At 43.8% G+C, this 10,338-nt stretch overlaps 2 protein-coding genes across 3 annotated transcripts in view; both read left to right on the top strand.

Annotated features, from left to right (window-relative positions):
* LOC115196289 (chloride intracellular channel protein 4) overlaps window positions 1–10,338 on the top strand; it is a 53,051-nt gene that overhangs the window by 14,298 nt on the left and 28,415 nt on the right. The window lies entirely within an intron of this gene.
* On the top strand, window positions 7,772–9,946 carry LOC115196292 (small integral membrane protein 11A). Its single transcript, XM_029756978.1, has 3 exons — window positions 7,772–7,896; window positions 9,325–9,564; window positions 9,710–9,946. Exons 1-2 carry the CDS (start codon window positions 7,873–7,875, stop codon window positions 9,526–9,528), a joined length of 228 nt encoding a protein of 75 aa, XP_029612838.1. The 5' UTR covers window positions 7,772–7,872; the 3' UTR covers window positions 9,529–9,564; window positions 9,710–9,946.

Genomic DNA, 10,338 nt, shown 5'->3' on the forward strand with positions numbered 1-10,338 from the left:
AACAACACTCCTGTGGTTTAGCTGAAGGTAGGTCAGAGTAAATAACACTCCTGTGGTTTAGCTGAAGGTAGGTCAGAGTAAATAACACTCCTGTGGTTTAGCTGAAGGTAGGTCAGAGTAAGTAACACTCCTGTGGTTTAGCTGAAGGTAGGTCAGAGTAAATAACACTCCTGTGGTTTAGCTGAAGGTAGTTCAGAGTAAATAACACTCCTGTGGTTTAGCTGAAGGTAGGTCAGAGTAAATAACACTCCTGTGGTTTAGCTGAAGGTAGGTCAGAGTAAGTAAAACTCCTGTGGTTTAGCTGAAGGTAGTTCAGAGTAAATAACACTCCTGTGGTTTAGCTGAAGGTAGGTCAGAGTAAGTAAAACTCCTGTGGTTTAGCTGAAGGTAGGTCAGAGTAAATAACACTCCTGTGGTTTAGCTGAGGGTAGGTCAGAGTAAATAACACTCCTGTGGTTTAGCTAAAGGTAGGTCAGAGTAAGTAACACTCCTGTGGTTTAGCTGAAGGTAGGTCAGAGTAAATAACACTCCTGTGGTTTAGCTAAAGGTAGGTCAGAGTAAGTAACACTCCTGTGGTTTAGCTGAAGGTAGGTCAGAGTAAATAACACTCCTGTGGTTTAGCTGAAGGTAGGTCAGAGTAAATAACACTCCTGTGGTTTAGCTGAAGGTAGGTCAGAGTAAATAACACTCCTGTGGTTTAGCTGAAGGAATGTCAGAGTAAATAACACTCCTGTGGTTTAGCTGAAGGTAGGTCAGAGTAAATAACACTCCTGTGGTTTAGCTGAAGGTAGGTCAGAGTAAATAAAACTCCTGTGGTTTAGCTGAAGGTAGGTCAGAGTAAATAACACTCCTGTGGTTTAGCTGAAGGAATGTCAGAGTAAATAACACTCCTGTGGTTTAGCTGAAGGTAGTTCAGAGTAAACAACACTCCTGTGGTTTAGCTGAAGGTAGGTCAGAGTAAATAACACTCCTGTGGTTTAGCTGAAGGTAGGTCAGAGTAAATAACACTCCTGTGGTTTAGCTGAAGGTAGGTCAGAGTAAGTAACACTCCTGTGGTTTAGCTGAAGGTAGGTCAGAGTAAATAACACTCCTGTGGTTTAGCTGAAGGTAGTTCAGAGTAAATAACACTCCTGTGGTTTAGCTGAAGGTAGGTCAGAGTAAATAACACTCCTGTGGTTTAGCTGAAGGTAGGTCAGAGTAAGTAAAACTCCTGTGGTTTAGCTGAAGGTAGTTCAGAGTAAATAACACTCCTGTGGTTTAGCTGAAGGTAGGTCAGAGTAAGTAAAACTCCTGTGGTTTAGCTGAAGGTAGGTCAGAGTAAATAACACTCCTGTGGTTTAGCTGAAGGTAGGTCAGAGTAAATAACACTCCTGTGGTTTAGCTGAAGGTAGGTCAGAGTAAATAACACTCCTGTGGTTTAGCTGAGGGTAGGTCAGAGTAAATAACACTCCTGTGGTTTAGCTAAAGGTAGGTCAGAGTAAGTAACACTCCTGTGGTTTAGCTGAAGGTAGGTCAGAGTAAATAACACTCCTGTGGTTTAGCTAAAGGTAGGTCAGAGTAAGTAACACTCCTGTGGTTTAGCTGAAGGTAGGTCAGAGTAAATAACACTCCTGTGGTTTAGCTGAAGGTAGGTCAGAGTAAATAACACTCCTGTGGTTTAGCTGAAGGTAGGTCAGAGTAAATAACACTCCTGTGGTTTAGCTGAAGGTAGGTCAGAGTAAATAATACTCCTGTGCTTTAGCTGAAGGTAGGTCAGAGTAAATAACACTCCTGTGGTTTAGCTGAGGGTAGGTCAGAGTAAATAACACTCCTGTGGTTTAGCTAAAGGTAGGTCAGAGTAAGTAACACTCCTGTGGTTTAGCTGAAGGTAGGTCAGAGTAAATAACACTCCTGTGGTTTAGCTGAAGGTAGGTCAGAGTAAATAACACTCCTGTGGTTTAGCTGAAGGTAGGTCAGAGTAAATAACACTCCTGTGGTTTAGCTGAAGGTAGTTCAGAGTATACAACACTCCTGTGGTTTAGCTGAAGGTAGGTCAGAGTAAATAACACTCCTGTGGTTTAGCTGAAGGTAGGTCAGAGTAAATAACACTCCTGTGGTTTAGCTGAAGGTAGGTCAGAGTAAGTAACACTCCTGTGGTTTAGCTGAAGGTAGGTCAGAGTAAATAACACTCCTGTGGTTTAGCTGAAGGTAGTTCAGAGTAAATAACACTCCTGTGGTTTAGCTAAAGGTAGGTCAGAGTAAATAACACTCCTGTGGTTTAGCTGAAGGTAGGTCAGAGTAAATAACACTCCTGTGGTTTAGCTGAAGGGAGGTCAGAGTAAGTAAAACTCCTGTGGTTTAGCTGAAGGTAGTTCAGAGTAAATAACACTCCTGTGGTTTAGCTGAAGGTAGGTCAGAGTAACTAACACTCCTGTGGTTTAGCTGAAGGTAGGCCAGAGTAAATAACACTCCTGTGGTTTAGCTGAAGGTAGGTCAGAGTAAATAACACTCCTGTGGTTTAGCTGAAGGTAGGTCAGAGTAAATAACACTCCTGTGGTTTAGCTGAGGGTAGGTCAGAGTAAATAACGCTCCTGTGGTTTAGCTAAAGGTAGGTCAGAGTAAGTAACACTCCTGTGGTTTAGCTGAAGGTAGGTCAGAGTAAATAACACTCCTGTGGATTAGCTGAAGGTAGGTCAGAGTAAATAACACTCCTGTGGTTTAGCTGAAGGAATGTCAGAGTAAATAACACTCCTGTGGTTTAGCTGAAGGTAGTTCAGAGTAAACAACACTCCTGTGGTTTAGCTGAAGGTAGTTCAGAGTAAATAACACTCCTGTGGTTTAGCTGAAAGTAGGTCAGAGTAAATAACACTCCTGTGGTTTAGCTGAAGGTAGGTCAGAGTAAGTAACACTCCTGTGGTTTAGCTGAAGGTAGGTCAGAGTAAATAACCCTCCTGTGGTTTAGCTGAAGGTAGTTCAGAGTAAATAACACTCCTGTGGTTTAGCTGAAGGTAGGTCAGAGTAAATAACACTCCTGTGGTTTAGCTGAAGGTAGGTCAGAGTAAATAACACTCCTGTGGTTTAGCTGAAGGTATGTCAGAGTAAATAACACTCCTGTGGTTTAGTTGAAGGTAGTTCAGAGTAAATAACACTCATGTGGTTTAGCTGAAGGTAGGTCAGAGTAAATAACACTCCTGTGGTTTAGCTGAAGGTAGGTCAGAGTAAGTAAAACTCCTGTGGTTCAGCTGAAGGTAGGTCAGAGTAAATAACACTCCTGTGGTTTAGCTGAAGGTAGGTCAGAGTAAATAACACTCCTGTGGTTTAGCTGAAGGTAGGTCAGAGTAAATAACACTCCTGTGGTTTAGCTGAGGGTAGGTCAGAGTAAATAACACTCCTGTGGTTTAGCTAAAGGTAGGTCAGAGTAAGTAACACTCCTGTGGTTTAGCTGAAGGTAGGTCAGAGTAAATAACACTCATGTGGTTTAGCTGAAGGTAGGTCAGAGTAAATAACACTCCTGTGGTTTAGCTGAAGGAATGTCAGAGTAAATAACACTCCTGTGGTTTAGCTGAAGGTAGTTCAGAGTAAACAACACTCCTGTGGTTTAGCTGAAGGTAGGTCAGAGTAAATAACACTCCTGTGGTTTAGCTGAAGGTAGTTCAGAGTAAATAACACTCCTGTGGTTTAGCTGAAGGTAGGTCAGAGTAAGTAACACTCCTGTGGTTTAGCTGAAGGTAGGTCAGAGTAAATAACACTCCTGTGGTTTAGCTGAAGGTTGTTCAGAGTAAATAACACTCCTGTGGTTTAGCTGAAGGTAGGTCAGAGTAAATAACACTCCTGTGGTTTAGCTGAAGGTAGGTCAGAGTAAATAACACTCCTGTGGTTTAGCTGAAGGTAGGTCAGAGTAAGTAAAACTCCTGTGGTTTAGCTGAAGGTAGTTCAGAGTAAATAACACTCCTGTGGTTTAGCTGAAGGTAGGTCAGAGTAAATAACACTCCTGTGGTTTAGCTGAAGGTAGGTCAGAGTAAATAACACTCCTGTGGTTTAGCTGAAGGTAGTTCAGAGTAAATAACACTCCTATGGTTTAGCTGAAGGTAGGTCAGAGTAAGTAAAACTCCTGTGGTTTAGCTGAAGGTAGGTCAGAGTAAATAACACTCCTGTGTTTTAGCTGAAGGTAGTTCAGAGTAAATAACACTCCTGTGGTTTAGCTGAAGGTAGGTCAGAGTAAGTAAAACTCCTGTGGTTTAGCTGAAGGTAGGTCAGAGTAAGTAAAACTCCTGTGGTTTAGCTGAAGGTAGGTCAGAGTAAGTAAAACTCCTGTGTTTACGTGAAGGTAGGTCAGAGTAAATAACCCTCCTGTGGTTTAGCTGAAGGTAGTTCAGAGTAAATAACACTCCTGTGGTTTAGCTGAAGGTAGTTCAGAGTAAATAACACTCCTGTGGTTTAGCTGAAGGTAGGTCAGAGTAAGTAAAACTCCTGTGGTTTAGCTGAAAGTAGGTCAGAGTAAGTAACTGGCTGCCAAGTGGGCGTCATATCACTGTTCTGTCTCTGGCATATCATGTTGCCAAGTACATTGCTAGTGAATAACCAGTCCTTTAGAGTACTGGTAGGGAGCGGCATGGAATCCTGGGTAGAGAGCCATGTTTGGCTGAATCTCTTTAACATTTACAAGAGCCATGATGATGCTACCTCATGACTGGTGGGCCTATTTACCTTTGACCTTACAGCTGAGCACAGGTCATGGGGGATTGCCTGTCAGCATGGAACATACTTGACACCAGGTGTGGGGTGGTGTGTGTGTGTGTGTGTGTGTGTGTGTGTGTGTGTGTGTGTGTGTGTGTGTGTGTGTGTGTGTGTGTGTGTGTGTGTGTGTGTGTGTGTGTGTGTGTGTGTGTGTGTGTGTGTGAGGATATCCATCCTCCCCCATCAGCTGTGTGTCCTCAGCAGGGAAGTGTTTTTCTCCAGCACTCTTCAGACGACTAGAAAGCAAACAAACACTTTCAGATCTAACCGCTCAACAACAAAAAACATCTTTAAACAAATAAGGCCTCTTTGATACCCAGATATTCTACTGTATAAAGAGACAGACACAGGTGGTGTTTTCATTAAGAAGAAAAGCCCTCCCTCTGCTTTTCCCAGAATCCTGTGTTGTTTCTTCCAGCAGGCTCTGCGCCCTGTCAGCCCATTGGGTGGTGAGGCCCGGGGAGAGATGGAAGGAGGCGGAGGAAGGGGTTAGAGGTCACAATACTATTTCCTTTTCTTCCCACCTGTCCAATTATTTTCAGATCAGTGCAGATGTGGAAAGGGGGCGATACATTGGCCATGTTAAAGAGCATCAAAACGACTGCAGGCGACTGCTAACTGACTGATCTACAAATCACCTTGCATCAGAAATAACACTCATTATTATTTGTATATCAGTCAGTCAGTCACAATTTGCGGTTTTGATTCTCTCGAACACAGCCATTCCAAATGCACATACACACGTGTGTGTCCTCCTGCTGGTGTGTTCGAGCGTTAAGCCTAACGAAGCCGACCCAAAATGCAGGTGATGACTGAGAAGCAACTGCAGCGACTTGAAGGCGACTTCATAAAAAACGGATTTTTGTAAAGTGAATTCAGTCGACATGTAGTCACAAGTCTTTTTATAACCATAATGCAACACACTTTGAAAGGCCAACTTTGTTGATCAACCAAGCACTCATTTTCTTTCCATTTAGTTTGCCACAGAATAGCTGATTTATATTTTATAGATTTGTTCAATAGTGAATTAACCTGTACATTACCAACCTTCATGAGCCTTGGTTGGCTCTGTAACATTTTCTTGTAGACCTAAACACACAGCACATAGCCTTATTCTCTCTCTCTCTCTCTCTCTCTCTCATCACCCTGCTCCTTTCTTTCTCTCCCTCCCTCCAGGCGTTGGACAATGTCCCTCTGCTCTTCTACATCCTGGCATGTAGAAGAAGACACAGGGCGCATTGGAGCGGATCACTTTTGTCAGGGTGGCGACCAACAATGATCACTGCCCTGACAAAAGTGATCCGCTCCATGCCCCGTGTCTTCTTCAGTATCTCTAACAGCCTCCAGACTCTGACCTAAGGTCAGTTTGGTGTTTTGGTCTTAATTGTTAAGGTTTTGATTTTGGATTCATGAGCTGATTCTAGATCTGTGCCTAGGAGTATAAACGCCCTAGGCAACAGACTGATGGAGAGGTAATTTATCGCCCTCTAGAGGATACTGAACAATACTGCATTGTCATAGTTGCTTGACCTCAAATAGCCAACATTGTTTTTCATAGAACACAGCTTACCTTTAAGCATTAAGGCCCGAGGGGGTGGGGTATTGGCCAATATATACCCCCCTTATAAGCACTGTTCTTATGCACGACGTGAAGTGGACTGCCTGGACACAGCCCTTAGCAGTGGTAGTGTATATTGGCCATACATTTACATTTACATTTAAGTCATTTAGCAGACGCTCTTATCCAAAGCGACTTACAAATTGGTGCATTCACCTTATGATATCCAGTGGAACAACCACTTTACAATAGTGCATCTAAATCTTTTAGGGGGGGGGGGCTATCCTAGGTATTCCTTGAAGAGGTGGGGTTTCAGGTGTCTCCAGAAGGTGGTGATTGACTCCGCTGTCCTGGCGTCGTGAGGGAGCTTGTTCCACCATTGGGGTGCCAGAGCAGCGAACAGTTTTGACTGGGCTGAGCGGGAACTGTGCTTCCTCAGAGGTAGGGAGGCGAGCAGGCCAGAGGTGGATGAACGCAGTGCCCTTGTTTGGGTGTAGGGCCTGATCAGAGCCTGAAGGTACGGAGGTGCCGTTCCCCTCACAGCTCCGTAGGCAAGCACCATGGTCTTGTAGCGGATGCGAGCTTCAACTGGAAGCCAGTGGAGAGAGCGGAGGAGCGGGGTGACGTGAGAGAACTTCGGAAGGTTGAACACCAGACGGGCTGCGGCGTTCTGGATGAGTTGTAGGGGTTTAATGGCACAGGCAGGGAGCCCAGCCAACAGCGAGTTGCAGTAATCCAGACGGGAGATGACAAGTGCCTGGATTAGGACCTGCGCCGCTTCCTGTGTGAGGCAGGGTCGTACTCCGCGAATGTTGAAGAGCATGAACCTACAGGATCGGGTCACCGCCTTGATGTTAGTGGAGAACAACAGGGTGTTGTCCAGGGTCACGCCAAGGTTCTTAGCACTCTGGGAGGACAAGTGTGTGTGTGTGAGGTGCCTTATTCATGTTATAAACTGGTTACCAACATAATTAACAAGCATTTTGTGTCATACCCATTGTATATTGTCTGATATACACACAGCTGAAATGCTGATTTCTGCCAATCAGCATCCTGGTCCCAAACGACCTGGTTTACAATAGGCTATAAATATAATTTGAACTGTATGACGGTGTCTATAGCTAGATGTTGGCTAGAAGTACAACAAAGTGTGTGAAACTCGAATGGTTAAATTCATAATTGGTGATGGAGTAGGTCTACATTTAATCTGATTCAGCAATAATAACATGGCTAATCATATTAGCAAACCCCGTTACAAGGTTGTAACCTTATACTAAGAAGTAAGAATATCTCTGGAGTCACTTCTAGACGGTTCTTTTCCATTCGTCATAACATGTTTCCCGTGAAACTCTCAGTGCCCATTCATTGGCTAACCTACCGGTGTGTTCTACGATTTTTAGATGACGATTGGTCCAAATAATGTACATCAAACAAATTGTGCATTCTTATTGGTAGAATGTCTTAAGCCCCGCCTTTAGAAGTAATACATTATACTTTACCTCCTCCCGGAGCAGTGCCACATATATCTGTGCTAGGGGAAACTTCACCCAAAGCCACTGTCTGAACACAGTTCCGTCCGACGTCACATTACAGCAGACATGGACCACATGATCAACTGGAAGGTGAGTCAGATATATTAATAAAAGTCTTTTCATTAGTAACAATGAACATATGCTGAGCATCCCATGTTGTATTGTGTTCTATATATCGTCCCTTATTTCGCTACGAGGTCGTTGTCGTCTGGCAAGCTGCCCATCCTCTCCAATGTTGTTGTGACTTGATAGTGACACTTGCTATTGGGTGGGTATAATTTGTGGAACGTTCCAACAACAGGAATCTGTTCCAGAAGCTTCGTAAATAACAAGGTTGCCAACAACAACGCATACAAAGTTAGGGAGTGGGCTATTTCATTACATTTGTCACTCACCACGTTTATTCAGAAAAAATGTCTGTCTTCACTCTGGTAGCCTATGGACAAACATTAAGAATAAGCTACGTGGTTAGTTGTTCCCTATTCGGCAGCTAGTTAGCTAGGTGAATTGATCATGCTATTTTGTATGCGTTGTTTGTGGGCAATCTTGTACTTTACTACGTTTTTGGAACATATTCCTGTTGGAACGTTCCACAAATTATACCCACCCCTTGCTATTTGCATGGACAGTGCAGTGTTATATTTTTAAGATATTTCTTATTCTCTTGTTGGTTAGCTACATTGTTATGAGTGCTTTGTACAGTGACGCATATGCAACGTTTTTAGGATAGTATTGCTATAAATACCGCAGCCTACGCAGCACCGTTTATGTGGTCTAGTTCACGAGGGGGGTCGTCTTGAGCAGGCGCTGCGCAGAGAAGCAGATCTAAAAGTCAGCTCATTTTACAAGTAACTGAACTGACAGTTTCTAATTATAGAAAGATCAGCTAATTTGTTTTCAGGTGTGTGTGTGACTGACAGAAGACAGGCCTAGTATACGGATGGTTGCAGCTGTCCTGCCAACTATGGTGACTGTTTTGGTGTCAGCTGACTTCTATTCTTTGAACTTTTTGGTGTGGGGGTTGGGGGGGGGTCGGCGTAGTATTTTGGTCCCTTGTGGAATTCTAGAGCAGTGGTTCCCAACCAGGGAATCCACAGTGGGTACTTGAGAAGGCTCATGAGACCATAGGCTTACTGGTAAAATGCACGAGGGGGTACTTTAGGGGTACTCCGGGCAGAGCAAAATTCAATTGGTGGTACAGTAACCGAAAAAGGTTGGGAACCGTTGTTCTAGAGTGTTCCTTCCTTGAGGGATGGTAAGAGGGGCTGGTGGAGAGTGACTTGGTCCGCTGTGCAATTGAGCATGACAGAGGATTATATTAAGTAGGCCAACTTTGTTGGTCAAACAAGCACTCATTTTCTTTCCATCTAGTTTGCCACAGAATGGCTGATTTTTATAGATTTGTTCTATAGTGAATTAACCTGTACATTACCAACCTTCATGAGCCTTCATGACCTAAACACACAGCACATAGCCTCATTATCTCTCTCATCACCCTGCTCGTTTCCCTCCCTCCAGGCGTTGGACAATGTCCCTCTGCTCTTCTACATCCTGGCATTGAAGACCCTGGTCTTGTGCCTGGGCTTCGCTGGAGTGAAGATCTATCAGGCTAAGAAGGAAGAGGCCAAGCTGAAGATACAGAGGGCAGAGCAGAGGAGGATAGCGGAGCAGGTGCAGGAGCTCCTGGATAACGAGCTCCTGGACAACAAGAAGGATGACTGACCCGGAGGAACAAGGAAGAGTGTGAGGAGATGAAAGGTGAAAGTGAATATAGTACAAAATGTGGAAATCAGTCAGCAATATAAACTGGGAGATAACAATCGGTGTTTCAAAGGGTATGATGCCTTAAAGTACAGTAGTTATTGATCAGTTTGAGCTAAACATTTCTCCTCTTTCTTCCCAGGAACTACAGTATGTCAGCTGACCAGACTGGGGACCTACATGCTCCAAGGATGGGCGGAGCTCTGATTGGCTGGTTTGGGGAGGAAGTGTTGAGAATGTATAGTTCCTATTGGACAGTACTTACCCAGAACAGGCCTGGGGTCCTGGACATTGCTGCGGGTGTCATTCTTTTTTTACACAAACTTTTAACTTCAGAGCCACCAGATGTTTTGTAAATAAAGACTGTTTTTGTACCTCTGTTGGAGCGGCCTTTCTTTGTCACATTTGATATATAGAGCTGAATGTTGGAGACGGTGTGATGGAGAGGTGGTCAGTCTATTGACTACCCATTAGGGGGCATTTAATTTGTCCTGATCAAGGAGATGATGAGGAAGCCATTATAGCACTAAAGTCTTATGTTGACTGTTTTCCCTGGTTCGTCTGTCTGTATGATTAGTGTACTTTTGGTACTTATTTTATAGCTTTTTGTTTTACTTGCTGATTATCTCCGTTAAGTGAGAAACACTTAATCAAATGTATTAGACTATTAAAGTCTGTGACTTAGTTACTGTACATGGCTCGGTTCCCTGCACAGGCACTGCCCCTGTTTATATAGCTTCCTCTTATTTCTGATGTTTTTCTTAAACAATT

Source organism: Salmo trutta, chromosome 6, assembly GCF_901001165.1.
Source record: "Salmo trutta chromosome 6, fSalTru1.1, whole genome shotgun sequence".
NCBI lineage: Eukaryota > Metazoa > Chordata > Actinopteri > Salmoniformes > Salmonidae > Salmo > Salmo trutta.

What these genes read in the sequence shown, in the direction of transcription:
- LOC115196292 (XM_029756978.1), top strand. Translation starts at nt 7,873, where the DNA reads ATGGACCACATGATCAACTGGAAG. An exon ending in ACCACATGATCAACTGGAAG is followed by an intron (nt 7,897 to 9,324) that starts GTGAGTCAGATA and finishes CCCTCCCTCCAG; the next exon opens with GCGTTGGACAATGTCCCTCT.